At 35.6% G+C, this 20623-nt stretch overlaps 1 protein-coding gene across 9 annotated transcripts in view; it reads right to left on the bottom strand.

Annotated features, from left to right (window-relative positions):
• PCDH17 (protocadherin 17) overlaps positions 1-20623 on the bottom strand; it is a 90129-nt gene that overhangs the window by 6217 nt on the left and 63289 nt on the right. For 4 of the 9 annotated variants that reach the window (XM_032099860.1, XM_032099864.1, XM_032099862.1 and 1 more), the window contains 2 exons: positions 6262-6336; positions 5930-5986 (listed from right to left, as the gene is read on the bottom strand). The exons of 1 other annotated variant lie outside the window; for it this stretch is intronic. In XM_032099860.1, the coding sequence (XP_031955751.1) occupies positions 5930-5986; positions 6262-6336 (132 nt within the window). Of the gene's footprint in view, positions 1-5929; positions 5987-6261; positions 6354-20623 lie in introns of all 9 variants that reach the window. 4 more of the 9 variants (XM_032099863.1, XM_032099865.1, XM_032099868.1 and 1 more) reach the window with 3 other exon arrangements.

Genomic DNA, 20623 nt, shown 5'->3' with positions numbered 1-20623 from the left:
GACAGCAAAACAAAGTGATTGTTGAGGAAAGGATGTAACAAAAAGGCTTTAAACATAAAATTCATAGAGGTGAGTCAGCCTCAGCTGTGTACCTGGTAAAATCATGGAACAGATCTTCCTGGAAGATGTATCAAAACTTTTGGAAGATGGGGAGGTGATTAGACACAGACAACAAGGCTTCACTGAGGACCGATTGTGTCTGACTAATCTGGTGACTTTCTACGATGGAGTGACTGCATCAGTGAACAAGGCAAAGTCTTTTGTCAGGCCTTTGCTATGGTTAAGTATTTATATAGCCACAATATTCTTGGTGCTAAATTGGAGATTGATGGATTTGATGACAGACTGTCAGGTCAGTAAGGCACTGGCTGGATGGTCACGTGCAAAGAGTTGCAGTCAATGTCCGAGCGGAAACCAATAATGAGATGTGCCCCTTCAGGATCCACATTGGGAACAACATTATTTACTACCTGCATTAATGAGATAGACAATGGAATTGAGTGCACCCTCGGATCACAACAAGCTGAGTGGTGCATCTGATTCACTGGAGGGAAGGGATGCCATCCATAGGGACTGTGACAGGCTTGAGAGGTGGGGGCCAGTTGAACATCATGAAGTTCAACAAGTCCAAGTGCAAGGTCCTGCACCTGGGTTGGAGAATTCACCAGTACCAACACAGACTGGGGGACGGATGGATTGAGAGCAGACCTGTTGAGAAGGATTGGGGATACTGGTGGATGAAAAGCTGGGCATGAGCCAGCAGTGTGTTCTCACAGCCCAGACAGCCAGTTGTGTCTGGGGCTGCATAAACTGAAAGAAAGCAGATTTATATTGTACATGAGGTAGAAACTCTTTGATATGAGAGTAGTGAGACACTGGAAGAGATTTCCCAGATTAATCGTGGATGTCCCATCACCGCAAGATTTCAAAGTCAGGTTGGACAGGACCTTGAGCAACTTGATATAGTGATGGACATTCCTGCCTATGGCAGATATTTCAAGGTCCATTCTGACACAATCCATTCAATGATTCTATGATCTCCAAGGAAAACTAATCCACACACTGGTTTTAGTATACAATAAAAATTAAAATTACCATGACAAAAAGCAGGAGTAAAATAACCCCAACCTTGGGACTGTAACACAGTGGTAAAACTGAAAAGAATTTAAGGAAGAAATTTAAGTTTGTTGAGTCTGATTTTATTTCACTTGAATGAGATGGCATCGGTATGCATAACCGCAGACACAACATATGTGTGGCAATTGCTTAATGAAATGGGAGCCATACAAATGAAGGACATAGCTATACACCTCATTCCACCCATTAGTTCACCTCCACTAAAGTTCTCTGTATCTAGTTTTCCAGAGCTTCTACAGCATCAAACAGCTGCTGCTTAAAACAGCCATGTGAAACTGCTGCTCTCTCTGTCTCTCTCTAAAAAAAAATCTCCAACCAACCAAACTCCTCCTTCTCCAAGGAAACCCACCCAGAAGCATAAAACTCCACAAAAACCAAATCAATATATTTTTAAAAACATCCTCACCTTCCTGATCCTTCAGAGTAAATCTGTGGCAAGCTCAGCCTCTAGCTTTAAAACTGGACTTACAGAAATAGGAGAAATAGGTTTTTTCTTTAGGATTTTCCTTAACAATATCTGAAGTTATTTTTCTCTTACATGGAATTCATGACAATGCTGAGTAAAACCCTTCTGGCACTTTTAAAGGTTTACCTAAACAACTAATCAACTTTCCAACTAAATTTTATGTTGTAAGCTTAACTATCCTTTGTATGGATATTTGTAAACAAGTTTGTTGCTTTATAACAAAAGAGAAAAATAAAACCTTGCTGCATGTTAGCTACCATAAAAAGCTCAGAACTGCACTATCAATGGACCAGTAATTTTCTCTGATCCTCTCTTTTCAATTACTCTATCAGAGCAAGATCCCTATTTGCTCCTTCCTTTCTCACATAAAAATAACCCAAACATTACAGTTTATTGCATTATACCACAAAAAGGCCATCTCTAGAAGGAAAACTCTTTCTGTCTTTCAGGTAGTAATGTCATATTCTCTTAAAATACATTAAATAAATGTTCATATATATCTATATACAATTCTCTGCTATCTACATTGACAACACTATCTATATATATGTATATATATGAAATATAGAACAGGGAAATTCTATTTTGACACTGACTCTTTTTGTAAAACTCAAATGAACTGTATTTCTTTAAAAAAAAATATTCCCTAAACTAAGACTGAAACGAACAAACTCAAGATGAAAGGTAAAGATCAGAGAAGTTCTCAGTCACTGGAAATAAGTACTGTAAACTTATTCAGTAGGTATTCAGTACTGTGGGAAAAACTATGCTTTGAGATTTTCAACACTCATTAGGTTAATTTATTGCAACCAAGTTATGTTTGAAGATTTCTATTTTTAGCTTTCACACGTGCACACACATACACTGCTATGAGGAGGGGCCTTACACAGTGTTTAGATTATTCATTACTGCCAACAAAAATACAAATCTTACTAGGTAAAAGAGAAAGATATATATCATATAGCATATATATGTTATATATATATTGCATGCTGTATCTTTTTTCCCCTTCTCATTTCCTGTATTTGTTAAAGCAATTTTTATACTTGCATTTCTACTCACTGTATCGACTAACTCTCCATTTCTGCTCCCTGGACATCGTAGCAGCGACTGAATTAAATATGAAGGCAAAAAAGAACAAAAAAAAATACTGAATGTCCTTGAATTGAAGCCCACCTGCATTGCATGAGCTTTGGTGCTCTAGCCCTGAAAATCTCTGTCTTTTCATTTCACTCTTTTATGTCACATCACAGGGAACGGATTTTGAGTATTGATTATCATACATTTTAAGCTGCTTGTCTTGCCATTAGCCTGTAATTTTGACTGCTACAGCTAGCACACAGTGAAGAAAATCGAACAGGGACTTTTGTACTAGTAGCAGAAACTACAAACACGAAGTGAACTATCACCACCAAGGGCCAAATTAGTACACACGAGAAAATAGAATCAATGTAAAGGTAAATATATAAATATATATATGTAAAATAGGTCATATGCTGTGCTGTACAGCAAGATGTGCTGGTAGAGTGATATGCACCATCGGTCTTTATCTCTGGGCTTGTCTCCCCCCTGTTGAAAATAAACCCTTAACAGTGCACGTGTGTACAATAAACAGAAGCAGTCTAGAGGTTTTCCTAACTCTCTGGAGCTTTAAGGGTAAACAGTCAGAAGTGCTTTATGCACTTAGGGGAGAACATACACTAAAATAGAACTGCTAAATTATCAGCCATAGAAAGAAAAGGAAACAAGATATCTGTAAACAACAGTCGCCTGGATAGGAAACATATTCTGGATGGAAATTTAAAGACGGTGTAGGGTGAAAGCTATATTGGCGACATATAAAATGCAATGCAAGGTATGTATTTTGGTGCAGCAGAAGACGTATCTTACATATTTTATTCTATTACCAGAGGAGCTATATTTAACACCATCCTTCCATAGCAAGCTAAAAGAAAAAGAACCTTTTATTGTGGTATCTACAATTTCCTACACTTTCTTTATAAATATTGTGAACAGAATTAATTATGGGTACTGATTTCACCCTAAATATATTGCACTATGAAGTTAATTAATTAATGCTTTAGATAGCTGGCTCCTTTCAAAGGATAAAACAGATACATCTTATTTTGACTCACTAATTATATTAAATTTGTATAATGATAACAAAGAAGAAGCTCAAGAATTATTACTTTTTTAAGTAGTGACTCAGGGTGGACAAAACAAGTCAATAAATACAATATTTTCTGCAGTTTAACTGGACCCTAATTATTTAAATTACACATACATGCAAGGCAGAAAAACAAATGTAAGGTAAACATCAGCATGCAAATATTTCCAAGAAATATTTTATGTACTATGTTTATAGGATGAAGAACACTATAGTCTGTATTGAAGTACTCCATACAATTTAATACTAAGTATCAAGATTCCCATATATGGGATGTCAGACTATAAATATATGTATATACACACACACATATATATATATATATGCTTTTATATATATTTATGTAAATAAATGAATCTACGTATATTTAATGTCTGATTTCCCCTATACATAAGCCTGGATATATAACTAGGTGCAGACTTAGACCTACACCTAAACCTATGTCATCCTATTCCTCACAAAACCTGTAAATTATTTTATCAAATTTTATCTGGAATTAAACAAGGCAGACAGAGTTCAGATCATTATAATTTGTAGGATTTGAACTGATAAATAGTCATTCAAGTGCATTCTTTTCTAAGAACTTCTTACAAAATATTTAAAAATGTAGCTTTTTATTGCCATTTGTTCACTGATAAAGACTAAATAAGAATATGGCTAGATAAGTACATGAATAACACTAAATATTTTAAAGTGTCAGTAGCTTTTGTTATTTTTCATTGTCCTAGGAAAGCCTGTCTTTCAGATATCCTTTTTTCTCTTTCAATGGAAGATGTCTAGTTTTTACTCTTGAATAAACACCTTCTTCTAACTGACTGTTTTTAAAATTCCTTTCTATAAATATGGAAGTTAAAAATAAGCATTAATTTTCAGGGATGGTTCATAGCTTGATCCAGTTGACTGGAATGGCTATCAGCTAACAGGTCCAAATAAAAAATAAACCAGACGACCCATTTTAAAATGTATGCCACCTTCTGTTTGAAAACATGCCTTCACTTTTACAATGTGTTATTCTTCACTGCATTACAGAGAATAGTAAAGAACATCTTTGATAACTGTTTTTTCACGACAAATATCTGCCTATGAATGCATACATAGAGTTCATACTGACTTGTCTAGGAGATTGATTCCTTTCACTCTTGATGTTGTGAATTTGTGTTCATTATTGAAAATATTTCCATTTAGAATTTACTCAGTAATGAAACAAGATGTAAAATTCTCTGCAGGTTATATTTCTCTGGTCTAACACACTGTTCTTTACTGTGAGGGTGGTGAGGCACTGGAACAGGTTGTCCCATCCCTGGAAGTATCCAAGGCCAGGCTGGATGGGGCTTTGAGCAACCTAGTTTAGTGGAAGGTGTCCCTGCCCATGGCAGGACAGCTGGAATGAGATGATCTTTAAAATCCCTTCCAAACCAAACCATTCTATGATTCTATGTAAAAAACCTCCACCAACACCAGTACTTGGTTTAGACTAATAAAATAATGTTATGCTTCATAATTTTAATACCTTAAATAGATATGAAAGATCTGTATTTTCTGTACATATGTGTAAGCAGATGGACAATAAATGCCACATAATATCTAACAGAGAATGCAATTAACTCTGCTTTTCAGAACTTCAGTAATTCCTAAAATATGACCAGAAAACCTCACAGAATTTACATTAAATCGTGGGTTACCTTTTTTGTTTGTTTGTTTGTTTGTTTGTTTTAATTTGAGGCAGGCAATTGTCTTTACTAAAGAACTGGAAAGACTATAAGTAGATATTTATTACAGGAGAAAAATAATGTGTGCTTTGGCATGTCCTAAACACTGGGTCTATATGACATGTCTATTGAGAACAATCAGTTAAAGCACTACTTCTGTGGTTGGATTTCTGTTTAATTACAATTGATTTTGACATAAATGAGCAGAGGTAAACAAATACTTCTATACTTCTCTTGCTGTTATTAAACAGAGCTGTCTCCTATCTGAGTATTTATATTGGCTTGTCTGTTTAAAGGCTCCTTTCAGTCAGGCAAAGCAATTATGTAGCTCAGATTAGCAAAATGACTGGCAGTAAAATAAGAGTGGACCGCCACATTTTTAAACCTCTTGGATCTCATGTTTTTCTCCTGGTATTATAAACACAAGCTTCTGAGGTCTATAATTCTTACCTAGTTTCCCACAGGTGATGTTGGGTTTTTGTTTGGTTGTTTTTGTTCGCTTGTTTTCTGGACACAGGATAAAGACAATATATGTTTTATATTGTTATGACATGAAATGCTTCAAAAGCCATAAAAACATGATGGCCTATGGATTTAGTTCTAGTTCACGTTTGTCCCAGACAATAAATATTGGAGGAATATTTCAGGATTACAGGGAGCACTATGGAAAATTTAAAACATTTCTTACAGAAGTATGCTTTAATTAAATGCTTACAATTTAATGACAATCACATATTTTTATTAAAAAAAAAAATATAAGAGAAAGAAAATATTTATGTTACCTGAAAATTTTCCATCTTCACAGCGGGCTGGTCCACAGATCCCAACAATGGGTCTTTGGCCTCTGCCTTGCTGTTCTGGAGGCAAATCAGACCTGTGAGTCACAGACAGGGATAGGCTCTGCTTCCAAAATTCACAACAATGTCAAAACTTCTGCAGCAGAAAAACAGCTTCTACCTGTGGTCCAGACACAGCTCATGGCCCTTGAATTTTTTCATTATTTTTTCAATGGTAAAATCTCACATGTTTATAGTTGGCAACAAACTAAAAATGTCTAACTTATAAAAAGCATGCCTCATTTCTTCCTAATAGTGGAGAAAGAGAAGGATGGACACCCAGTCTTGATTTCCAGTGTTTGCCTGTAAGTTGACTGGACCTGACTCAAATCTTCAGTGTAAAGACCATACGACAGTCATGAAACAGTCATTTTGGTCTCTTCCCCATTCCACATAAAAAAAGTCTTCCTAGCCCAGGGCTGAAGGGAACAAATATACAAAGGCTAGGTGTGCTAGTCCTGCACTTATCTGAGAAGCTACTGGGAAACCTGAGCAATATGACACATTGATAGTTTTAAACTGTAAATCTTTGTTGCAGAGCCCCGAAGCTGTTTCTTGAGAAAGAAGGAAAACTAAACTGCAGTAATTAACAGAGGAGAACAGCCTCGTAGATCTTTTAGAAAGCACATTTTTAATATAGCTCATTTTCACTCTTGATCATGGCAGTGCCAAAGATATTACAATGGGATTGTTTCATCACTAGCATCTACAAATACAAGGATTCCTAAATCTGAAACCTAACTGAATTTGTGTAATCATTTGCACAATTTGCATGATATTCACATTCTTTTTGCTAACTTTATTGTGAGCTAGTCATAATTACAGTATCAATGATTTCCATATCTAATTTGAAGCATTTACTAAATGCTGCATACTGTAGTGTGGCAGTGTTTAGTAATCTAGTCATTAACCAGGACCATTGTGAGCCATCCTATACAAATATTAACAGATTGTGTAGTTAGAGACAAAAGGTAAGAAGTGATTATGACAAACAAAAGCAATGAATGGGAAGGAAAGACAACATTAATGAAAATATAATCACACTGTTGACATTTCCTGAAAATACCAATATAAAAGCTCCATAATTTAAAGGAGCTATCCCCATCTGTCACACCATCAAGCTACCAACGATGAGCTATATGTTACACCACTGAACCTTCCTTACCCATTGCCAATTATCCTCAGTATACAAATCTTTAATTAGAAGGCACCAAGCTTTTCACTTTGCAAGCTTGCCTCAAATTTGGATACGACAACTTGTTTACAGATATTGCCTGAGGAGGGTGCCACTGAGGAGAGAGACATGACAGGCTTATGAAGAAATCTTTATGCTCTTTTGATGTTTACTTCCTGATTGTAGGTAGACTCTGTTGAATGGAAGTCTGTCAGCTTCTGTGTAGGAGCCTGGTTTTGCCCAAAACAGAATCAATGCAGTAATGCTCTTCAAATGCTGTTTTCCTTTGCAAAGTCTCATAAAAATAACTACAAAGGCTACATGGATGCTGAACCATTCAAAATCTGGCCACTTTGGTGAAAGAGAGTATTTTCCTTCACATTTCTGCCAGTATGCCTGGATTTACATTAAAAATCTCCTTTAACAGCCATAATGAGACCATGACTGTTTTATACTCTTAGATGGAAAAGCCTACTGGGTATCATCCCCTGGCTTCAAAAGGTTGATGTCCCAAGTGGGTCATATACTTTAGACTTCATGGAAGGTACAATGCATCTGACTGAACAGGAGGAAGAACACTTTTCATGATACTTCTCTCAGAAAAAACTTAAGGTTGTCTAGACATCTTAAGGACCTCTCACTTAGAGAAATTATTTAAGAGTTTCATATAGAGTCTTCCCATGCTAAATAACATATTCATTATTGTATGATGGTCCCTTAGACTATTATTTAGGAGATTACTGGTGTGTTATTACCACTTTCGAAAGAGATTTGTGGAATGGGATTACCCTTGTGCCAATTTATGAAGAACCCACATTCTCTTAGCAATTTAAGCTTCATAATGCTATCCTACTTAACTTTCTGCCTGGATAGTGCTCCAATTAGATCAATCAGAAAGGATAATTAAGGATGCCTTTTTCAAATCTGACTCTCTAAATATAACTAGTTTGGTGAAGAGAATTATACATGTAAACAGATTCAACACCACATTTTCAGATACTCCATGAGCAGTGAATTAATTTCTGAAAGACACGTACTGAAGATGCCTTCAGAATATTCATATCTTCCTTTTCCCTGATCCTTCATCAAGAACTCTAAGTTACAGATCACTTTCTTATATTTCAAGGATTGAAGAGATTATTGATATTAACACCACTAATACAGAAAAATCTTTCCTACTAGTTACTTTTATGTGCAGCAGTTCAGCTGCTCAACTGAGAGTTACCTTTTTACTTGACATCTTTTCATTTTTTATAGCTTCAATTTCTGAAATGATGTCAGAATACTTTGATGCGACAAAAGACAGCTTTAAGAACAATTGTCAATTTGGGAACTATTTCCAAAGATGTTGTCACTATGGGTTCTTTGTTTTCACTGATATCTTCACTTTTTAAGCCTCCTAATTATTAGAAGCTATTTTTCTGGTGTCTAGCAACCTCTAATCTGAGCTATGGTCTTAGAAAAAGTGTATTTTAGTCTTGGAGATAGATTTAAAAACTAATTACAAACATCACTGCCACATAAGATGCAGTCAGGGTAATTTCTGTTAGCTGTGCCCTCAGTTTATTTATGTGAACACCTTACAAAGGAAATCAGCAGTGAAGCATTAGATAAGTTAAACACTGTTCTGGTAAAGCAAGTAAAAGATGCAGCTGTTAAAGTTAAAGCTGCAGAAGGATTCAGAATAATCCAGTTAATATCAATCTATTGACATCCTTTAAGAAAATGTTTACTCTGTAGGGATGATGAAGACGCTATACCCCTAGAAATGGGGAAGACATGCTATAAAATGCAGTAAAACCTATTCTAAATATGGATCATTGTAAACTTTCTCAGGGTATTTAAAGCAATATTTTCATTTACTGGATCTTATCACTATAATATTTACTTGATTTAGGGTTTCATGTATACTTTCCAACATGACTTGATTTTAATGGGTCCCACTCCTCCCAGGCTTATTGTTGTATTGGAAAAACAAGGCAAGAGACCTGTACAGTTATTATTAGCTTGAATTCTGAGTATCACAGATAAGGGAAAGCAGAGAAATCTGAGCCCCAATATCTACTGCACGGTTCTTCAAAAACAGCCTCTGGGTTTCCTAATAAAAATGTAGCTTTGCTTTGTTTTTCTTTAAGAAGAAGAATTGCTTTAATTCCCAAGGAGACAAAAATAAATCCAAATATCTGAAAGTAAGGCTCAGCCTGACCTTGAAAAAATTCTGTAAGGAATGAAGGTAAGAAAAAACTGTCTTATGGGAAAAAGAATCAAACTTTTTGTTGTTTTGTGTCCACCTGTTACACAGGTGCCTGTGCTCAGGCACAGTATGTATACCTCTTCTCAGGTACCTAAGAAATAGTCTAGCAGAGCTCTAAACTTATTTGTAAGCTCTCAAGTGACTCTCTGCAGTTCCAGCTGAAGATGGATACAAGGCAGCTAATTTGCTACCACCATGGGAAAATGTTATAACATAAAAACATTCCCTCCCTTAGCTTCAAAACTGTCGAGTGCCTAGGGAGCCCGACTATTTGTAGAGCTGATACTATGCATATGCTTCCTCTGTAACTGTTACATGCATACATCTGGCATCTGTCTCTGTGTTAAACAGACTTAATTGTCCCTAGTATTACTATGTAGAAACCCTCTAACCTAGATGGGTAATGTGAAAGAAATAAATGAAAGGATTGATACGATTTTTTTTGTGGCTTTTTTTTTTGCATTATTGGCAAGATATGCAATGAGCTCTGTACTACAGCTATAATAAAAATATTTTAGCTGTGCCTTCTGTGAAACTTTAGATAGAGATTATGTTCTTCGCTTAGTAGTCTTTTAATCAAATGGGGTTGTTTTAGCTGGAACTCTTTTTCCATTCATTCTTGGTTTTTTTTTTTTCATTTCTTGATTGTTTATGACCTCTCTTTTATCCACATCAGACTTCAGAGCTTTTAATCATTTGCTAGACATAGCTGGACTGATTCTGAGGATATGTAATTTCTTTTTTTTAGGGGTTATTGGGGGAACTCTACATGTTAATACATTATTCAGCTCACTTGCCAGCAAAGTCAAGACTCAGGCAAGGCAAAACACTTGATTCCAGATTTCAATATATTTTTAAAAGATCAAAGAGCATGGAAAATCTTGTTCTTTGGTTAGACAGACCATGCAGAACAGTAATACTCTGAAAGGTGGAGGTAGCTGCATAGAACTAATACCAAATTGAAGGTGTTTTGAAGTTACTTTAACCTTTGTGTCAATGTTCATCTCAAAATCCCCCAGCAAAGTAAAAAAAAAAAGCTTTTAATTGAGAAAAAACACAGAAATGAGTTCTTCCTGTAAAATAAGAGGAAAAAAATTTGCTTGTTTGACATTATTCATGATAGCAAAGATGAAATATCCTCAAGGTGCTTCTTCTACTAAGATTCATTTCTTTGAGCAAGACTATAAAGCATAGACTTTCCTAATGCAACTCTACCTGCCCAAGTCTATTTAGGACTCAGAGTAAAGCTATTCCTACAGTTGAGACCTGACTTCCTCCTACTGTGAGTGTTAAATGCTAAGGAGTAGGAAGACAGGCCATAGGTTTTCACCCCTCCTGTTAATGTTTTATTATCATGCAACAGCAAAGCAAACCATAGAGAGCTTCCATTTAATCTCCTGCTTAAGGGAGAGGTCTTGTCAGTCAAGGGACTGAATAAAAGCCCACAGAATGTAGATTCAGATGCTGAATATTATTTTCATCAGCGACATAACAGCAGCTATAAAACAGAATAATTTCATTCAACAAACAGAGAAAGTCACATAATCTAATTTTTGACAATTCAAATTATGCTAGAATTTTTATGGCATCTCTGGAGACAGTGGAGAGGAAAGGATTCAGAGAGCCATTCAGAATGCCATTGAAAGGCTCCAGACCTAAAACACTCCATAAGTAGGTCTACCTATCTTCACATGCGTGGGGCTTGTAGGTACAAAAATGCTGTTGGTGAGGATCTTCTTGTTATTTTCTAAGTCCATGAGAGACTTTTCTCTCTCACAGAAGAGGTAGCAGGGAATGTAAACAACCAAGCCACCTGCAACCTTGGAAAGTCTTGTTTATGGTATAGTGGAGAATATTTTGATAATGGATGTTTTAGGATTTTGGCCAATCACCCCCAAGGGGTGGCTGGTCCTTTGTCCAATTAGACAATGAAGAAAAAAGTCTATAAAAGAGTTTGTAAAATAATTAAATAAATCAATCTTGCTGCACAATTCCTGCCTGCTGGATCTTCTCCTCCTCCTCCTCCCTATGGCTACGGGACACGGTGATATACCGTAGGAACCAGGCCTGCGGTAATAGGAGCTGATGTCTTGAAGTTGTCTACGTCTGTTTAAGCAATACATATCAATTGGTCTGCCTTTTCCTATAAGCTGAGTTAAGCTTTTCAGCACTCAGAAAATTGTTTGCTTTGAGCCCAAGAGCCCAATATTTCCTAAACTAATGTAGGTGGGATTGAGGTGTGTAACTCAGCAACGAGTCCCCTTTTCCATGATGTGCTCCTAATGCATTGTCCTCCCATTGGTAAGAAAATAGTCCCTTTGCAAACAAATAGCTAAATGATACCATGCACATATAATTTCTGGGATATCCAAAGAATATTTGTTAGATCAAGTTTCATGGTATTTTTCCACTGAGCTATTTTCAGGAAAAAGCAAACAAATTTCCTTCTTCTCTTATACTGCGCTAGCATGCTTATAACAAGCTACTACTTTTTTTACAGAATTGTGACAAAGTGCTGCACTTTGAATGCCTGAAGGAACACATTGGGATCTGGTATTCTTCACTGAGGAAAATTGTAGCTGATCTAGACCCTTCTTGCAGCTGCAGCCTTGGCTCCAAGTTCATGTCAGAAGCATAGCAGGGAGCGACTTTGCTGATGTAGAGATTCTTCCACAATTACAAAAACAAGATATGGTGTGAAGTGACATTTTATTTTATTTCTATTCTATAAATTTAGCAAGAGAAATCCAGATAAGATGATCAACTCTACTTTGTCTCGAGAGCAAGTTGGCATATTACCAACTTGACTGGAACATCATTCTTTCCCCTGAAGGAATCTGGGGGCAGAGCCAACTCTTCTGTCCAGCCATACCTTGCTTTTTGGAGCCCAGGCTCTGCTGGCTCACAGATCTAGCCAAATCCTAAACACAGCACAGTACTGGACACCTTGAAAATTTATTGATATAGAGCAGCATATTGGGAATTCCCACCAGTCACTGATTCCATTCTCAGAAACAATTATTATCTCAAAATTCTTATTTTAAAGGCTGAGTAGGACTGAGCTCTTCCATTCATTAAATCTGTTGCTTTCAAAATCAGCCCAAGTACTCCTTCTTTAAATAAATTCTCAGTGAAATTTTGGCATGTGCTTTTTGATTCAACAATGTTAAGTTGGTATTTCACAGAGAGTCAGACAATGATGATAAACTGTCAACAACTTTGTTCATAAAATATCAGTCACAGTCCTCTGAAAAGCTGATACACTTGTTTAGCAGTTAATTTTTCTTTAAAAATAATCAAGTGGAAAACCAGTAGTGGTAATCCTGTGAGTGGATCTGCATTATCAAATGATCTTGTGATATTTTACCACAGCTACATGTAGAGACTGAAGCCTATTGGTCTACATGATATACAAATAAATTCCATTCCAGCTTGATGCTACGAACTGTCTTCAACGAGTTCATTTGCAGTTCATTGCACCTGCAATACAAGAGGTTTTTCGAGGCTTTCACTGGACAGAGTAGTAAGTCTAATATTCAAAAGATACATTGGGATAAAATATGCCAGAGTAGATATTTTCAGGTTTAGACCATGCTTTTTTTGGTAGCTAAATGCTATTAAAAAGAAAATAATAATAATTAAAAAAAAATGTAAAACTAGTATGAGAGAATAAAGGGCAATTCCTTTATAAAGGAAACTCTGTATAAAATGAAGGTCTTATGTAAGTCTGATTTTCAAGACAAAACAAAAGAGAAGAAATAAGATATTAAATCTAAATGTTTATGTAAACCATCTTCCCTAAAGTTTCCTCTGACTAATTCATTAGAAATTAATTTGTTTGCAATCCTTCTCTGAAAAAAACATATCTAAAGTAATATATTTGTATTTAGTTTGCTGTGAAAATCTGTTTTACAAAACAATTAGCAAATGTTGTTATGGAATATAATTGCCTATTAATTTTCAAACAGGAAATCAAAGAGGGTTAAAAATACAGGATAAAACATTTCACACAGAGAGAGATATGTGTATTTCAGTCACTTTTTATTTTCTGGCTTTGGAGAGGAAAATACAGCATTTTCTATAAGCTTTCAGTGTCCCAGTTAGCCTGCTCAAACTATGATGACAACATGCATCTTTGATGAGATGGATGAATACATCTAAAATTCAAGTCTTCCTTCTCGCAAAACTGTAATCCAGTACAGAAGGTCAATGACAACCTGCCTTTTAAGGCAAACTGTTTACGAGCAGTAAAGCAGCATTTTCTTGTTAGGATTTTTCTCTCTGCTTTGCTATCTGATTTCTGCAGGGACATGCATCTATTTACCACACTAAATCCTGTTGTTCGTCTTTTGCATGTAGCATATTCTTTGTTCATTTACTAGAGGTAGACAAACAGAACTGGCTTTATTGTCAGCACTCTCCAAAGACACAGTCTTTGCAAATCTAGCTAATCCCCTACTACTTATTATTCAGCAATCAGTGTCTGCCAATAGGATTTGGGAATCCCAAAAGACAATGTTGAAAGGGAAGGGTTAAATTCAGCTTGTGTAATGCCATTCTCTGTTCCTGGGATAATTCATCATATTTAAAGAATCTATTCCATGGAGGGACCTAAGGCTGCCAATTAAAATAAGTTAGACTAGATGGACAGCCATCTGAGTGAATGAGAACACTGCCATGATCTGAAGCAACTTTATTAATGGGGAAAAGCTATGTTGGTAGAGACAGTTCTTTTAATCTGCTCCAAAGGCCCACATATTCCTTGCAGAATGTTGCATTTGGGAGGTCTAGAGTTAAGCTCCCTGAGAAGCAATGATATTAAGAGAAACCTGCTGGGGTACTTGATTTAACATTAAAGTGAATTTATCAGCTACTCCCAACTTTTTGAGAGACTAATTGAATTATCAAAGGCTGCAATGGGGAATGTAAAGCCTTCTGAGAACAGATTTGTAATATAGACAAAATCCTTAACTCATGCCGTCTGATTATCTTAAAATGTAGAAACAGCCTGGGTGCTAAAACACACCTGAATTTAACATTTATTTTCCCTGTCTAAAGCCTCTCTCTATCCACCAAAGGTACAGGAAAAGTCAAGTGTTTGGACAAGAAAAAAGACAAAATTATTTTAAAACATCTATTCTGTGTCCTCTTTCAGTGTCTTCAGGTGTACTGGGTGCTACTAGGGTAAGTTCTGACAAATTTGTTGCTCAACTGTTTACAGATTAAATTTTAATTTTTCACTTTTTAAAGGCTTTCAGAAAAAATATACAACTTCCCTCATTTTCAGTGAGATCACACATGATTAAAATCAAAGATGAATGCATCATCTGCATGAACTTTAGCATAAAGTAGTGACGGAAAAGCTGCTTTTAGCCTAGACAATAGTTTCATCGGTGAAAGTTCAACCTTGTCTAAAATTTTGGAAGATACTTATCTGAAAATTTATTTTTATTTTTTATCTCTGTCACTTCTGTATACATATTGATGTGGAATTGTGTAACAGTTCCTGACACAAAAGAGACTGGTGGATTGGGAGTGTGTGAGTCTGAAAAAGTTACGGGACAAAGGCGATTTATTGTATCCCACTGACATTTTGCAAGAGATGACTTTCATATACATAAGCAGTAATGTTCACAAGGATGTTGGATTTGTATCATAAAGACAAAGCTGTTTCTACAATACATACATAGTCACATACTTGTTGACAAATGTATGACAAGTACTTAATTACCCTGGTAACAATTTTAAAAATACTTATAAAAGTAGAAAAAAAGCCATGTTAAAATTGAAACTATGAGAGTAAAGCTTACAAGACTTGCATGGCAGAACAAAAGACATAAGACTAATTTTGCCCTGTAAACCTCCTGTGCTGCACTCAAGTGCAGTGACAAGAACCTGGAGGAGTTCACTGCATTAAGAGGTGAAAAGAGGTGATTGTTAGAAGTGTGAATATAATTCTATATCCATAATGCATTCATTTCAGAGTGCAAGGACATCTGTTAAAAGGCTTTCTCTTACCAAGAAGCTTTAGAGATATTTGAGAAAAAGCAGGTAAAGAATCACAAATAGGGGATAATTTAATAAGATTCTATAAGGCATCAGAAAGGATATATACATTAATCTTATTCCATGACAGAAGTATATCCTGTCCCATAAACACAACTGGTGATAACTGTGAGTAATTAGTAATTATACCAAGAAGCAACAGCTTATCTCTTATGAAGAAAGCAAAATATTTGTAGCATTTTCAACACATGCTGTGTTTGCAGCATCCCTTCGTCCTATGGATACCTCCTAGAGGAATGCAGAATCTGTCATTCAGTAAAGTGGACTTGGGAGCAGATCAGAAGTTGAGGTGCTGTTAGTTATCTCTAATTTATACCTTTAAATAGAATTTTTCTGGTTTTATGAAGAGGGAAACAAAGAGACAACTGTCTCTGCATTCAATTTGTGTCTATTTTTTCAATATATGCAAATCAAATGTCTTTCCAGCCTTCCAAGAGCCTCAGAAGTAAATTTGATTGTCCATGATTTTTGGAGAGTAATTTCACTGACAATTACAGATTTCACAGAATATTCTGAGTTGGAAGGGACCCATAAGGATCTTTGAGTCCAACTTGTAAGTGAATGGCCTGTACAGGGATTGAACCAAAAACCTTTGCATTATTAGCACCATGCTCTGACCAGCTGAGCAAAGCTCAGTGGCCCACATCTTTTGACTTTCCATCTGTCACCAAAGGAAAATTAAACTTTTTCAAAATTTTGAATAATTTTGCAAGGTTAGGTGGAGATTTGAACAACCTGGCCTAGTGCAAGGTTTCTCTCTCCCTGGCAGGGGAGTTGAAAATAGATGGATTTATGGTCCCTTCGAGTTCAAGCTATTTTATGATTCCCTGATTCCATGATCTTTGTCCCACTAATATTCCTATTCATGACAGTTTTGTCCTCCTTGAGCTGCCGTAAGGGGCTGTTAGTCTCCCTATGCTTGGTTCTGTTCACTAGACCAGTTTCTGTTGCACTACCTACAAAGATAACATGGCTACAATAACACATAGTGCCATGAGCAGTGGAACAAATTAAAGCTTCTTTTCTGTATATTTTTGTATTGACTAACATGTCTTGGAAGGCACAGTCTGCTTGAAGCTTTCTAAGTAACTGAGGCACTGTTAATGACTCTCTTCAGTCAAGAGTCTTCAGCATCTAATAATCTGTGACATGTTTTCCACTGATATTGAACACTTATATAGGCCATTACAGCTGTCTATATCCACAAAATTTGTGGAAACTTACTTTGGAGTCCTGTGTCCTCGGATAGATACTGGTTCAGAAGTTATGGGTAATCAGGGAAACGTGCAGATACAGACTGTAATTTCGTGGACTTATTACTAAAAAACCCTGAAAATGTATCTAAAAAAATCAAGTTATTCTTTCCATAATTGTTGTTGAAAATTGATTTCCCTACATAGGATTTCTTTTTTATCTTGAATATCTGGAACAGACTCTAGGAGACCATTAATGCTACCATAAACTACTTATTGGACAAGTGTTTCAAATATGGCTTTCTAAGCAAATCGGTGTAAAAGATGTTTAAATGACTGCTCATGGAGAAGCAGATTATCCTAATTATCCTGAAGAAACTCACTAATTATCAGATTATGCTGAAACATTTCACTAAAATGTCCAGGTTGACTGTCACCGAACTAACTCAGACACTTCCACTAGATGTGCAGAACTGCTCTGTGTTGTTCAAGCATACACACATTTACACCTTGCCGAGGAATGTAAGAGGGACAAAGCACCCGATTCTGATCCTTGCATGCCTCCAAGGAAGATGTCTATGTGTGAGATAGGTGTCCAGCTTCCCACTCTAGCATATGGAGTCCTGATTAAGAGAATCAACATCATGTGCATGGTAATATAGATATTTACAATTGATCTGAATCCCTTTGCTAATTAGGTGTATGAATATGGATCAAATTTGCACTCCAAATGTCTAAATATAGATTTAGGTTACTATCTTTTGGCAGAAATACTTGAAAATACTTGGTTCCCTACCCTAAACACAGTCTTCTGTAACAAGACACTGCAAAGAATTTTGTCAGTGATTATGAGCAGAGCTGCAGAAGTGGCATCCAGTTGGTTTCTTTTTGTTTCTGTGTTAGGGAAAGTCCTATTTTGATTAATCACTCTTGCTACAATAATGTGCTATTTTTTTCACAGCAATTTTCAAGAAAGCTGTCTTGAAATTTCTTGGAAGACATGCTCTAGCTTGTTGTCCCCAGCTGCGTTACATCACGTAACAGCACACACACACATGATTCATGAAAACTGTATCATCCTACGCAAGTAAAGAACTAATTTAATTCACTTAAAAAGTCCTATCCCTTCCATAAGAAAAAAAGATCTCCTACTGCTACCTTAAAAAATCAAGCAGATTATCTTCTGTACTCACACTTGGAGCAAAGGCCAAGAAAGACGGCTCAAGAGATTACAGGACAAAAATTAACCACAAAAGGCCAACGTATTTCTGTCAGATCAAAACATAAATATTAGGGGGGAGAAAAAAACAAAACCTGAAGAAATAATTCTGCTAAGAACTGTTTCTGTATACCAGAATTGCAGTTCCATCCTCCAGCATGAACTGTATTATAGATCTCCAGCCAGCAATAAATATCACTTATTTGGACACAGTTTTAATTTAACTAGCATCCCAGATCAGTTCACAGAAGGAAGGCAAATTTATTAATATAAATTTTCAGGTCAATAATCTTTAAAAGTAGCATGCTTAGGCATGTCTTGTTCTACATGAGAAGAAAACAAAATCTTTTAAAATGGAGAATTTGTCAATAAATAATTATAAAGAATTCAAAGCACAAGCAAAAATTTACAAGTATGTACATATTATGTGTTGGCAAGCATGCAGTAAAGGGAATGTGTGGTATATACCTGCTTTATCTAAAGACAACATCCTATTAAAACCAAAATAAAATCAAAAAAGAATCTATGATCAAAAAAATCTTATAGTCCACCTTGTGAAACATTTTAAACTAAACTTTTAGTTTATTTAAATGGTGCTGATTGGGCTCAGCTGTGTTAGGTATGGCTTTGTTTGATTTTTTTTGGTTTTTTTACCAACTGATATTAAACCAAACTAGAAAATAAAATGTTATTTGTTAAATAAACTCTACACAAAACTGCATTTCAGCACAATTTAACTTGAAGACTATTTTACCAGCATTGGTTTTATCATAAATATACAGCAAAATTACACAGCTGTAATCACTTCCATAATCTCAAGTAAAGAATTAATTCTTCTTGGTTGGAAAAAAAAATGTCGTGAATTTTAAAAGATGTCCAAAAATGGACTCTAGCTAAGGCCAAGCTGAAGTTGTTCCACACATCCAGAGTTATACTCAAAAGGAGGTGAGGTGAAATGAACACACTCTTATCCTATGCATGTCTAGAGGATCTCCTTTTAAGAATATATTTGTATATCTATTGTGATGAACAGGAGAAATAACTTCTGAAAGGTATGTTTGCTTTAAGGAAACATAAGATATTGCCAAATATGTAGAAGAAATGTGTTATTTAAGAACTACTTTTATTTATATTTTATTCTTCAGTCTTTTGTTTCTCATCTTGATTTTCTGCCCATGTTTCTCCTGTTCCATCTGCAAAATGTGTAATGTTCTATCAATGCTATTTAAAGAGCTGGCATATGGTTTAATGAAGTCACCACGATTTTATTTTTTCATTGAAAAAAAAATATCTAGAACTAAAAATAAACCATAGAATTAATCTCCAAATCTGAACAAAAACCTGAAAGGTTATCACCTTTGGTTATTTTAGTTTGAATATTTTAAAGGATTCTGGGGTTTTCCCTCATGAAGTACAGATTTAATAAACTCATATTGTATACTGACTGCAGATAGATGACTCCAAGTGAGACTTGGAGTCAGTCACATTCACTCACATAAGCAAAAAACAGGAATATTTTTTCAAGCTTTGTGGTTTTGGTCAGGTATAGAATTTCTCCCAGCGTGAACAGGCAGGTTTTAAATGAAAAACTTTCTCATTCTCAGCTGAAATTTGTGTCTTTCAGTAAAGTAGGTAATAATAAGACAAAATATTTCATGCTTTAGCAAAAACTGCCTTTTCAATAAATTTAGACTAGGTAGTAATGAGGTATATTGCGCAGGGTTTAATCTGTTCTTGAAAAAAGTGGGAAGTCATTCTTCTGCCCTGCTCTCAGGTATTAAGTCTGTACATCTTTTATGTTGACAGTTCAGCTTCAGGCTATAAAATAGAAGAACCTGTTCTACATCTACTATTTAAAACAAGAGCAGAAAAACTAAACCTCCATCAATCTGCTGTCTTTGTTTTATGGCTTATCTGTAGCAAAAAATGAATCATAAAAAAGATTTGTTCTGATTCTACAGACAGATCCATCAACCCACCAGTACCCATGAACCATGCATTCCTGCAGAGATTGGTGCTAATGGTGTAGTTGGGATTCTAAACGTACTCTAACATCGAACTACTGCTATTCACTTGCAATCTGTAATAAGAATGTGTTAGAGAAGGTGCAGGCACACAGCACACCCAAAGTAATACGGGTTCACACGGTCTTTTTTACACATCTCTACTTTTTCCAAATAGCATGCTTTCTTTTAAACCTCTTTCAGGAAAAAAACAAAGACAGTGATATCATTTTGAACACGTTTTTTGTGTCCAAATCTTTTAAATTAATACAAAATTAATTAAATGCAAAATTAATACAAAAATGCAGTTTCTTCACCAAATTGCTTGTAAGGTCTTCAAGAAATAAATGTCTGTCAAGATCTGATATGTGACTTTTTAAGCTTCAACTTTTCAAAAAA

The sequence above is a fragment of the Corvus moneduloides genome, chromosome 2 (genome assembly GCF_009650955.1).
Source record: "Corvus moneduloides isolate bCorMon1 chromosome 2, bCorMon1.pri, whole genome shotgun sequence".
NCBI classification, from domain to species: Eukaryota; Metazoa; Chordata; class Aves; order Passeriformes; family Corvidae; genus Corvus; species Corvus moneduloides.
Note: the sequence above shows the minus strand (reverse complement) of the source record. Positions and strands in the feature narration are given on the sequence as shown.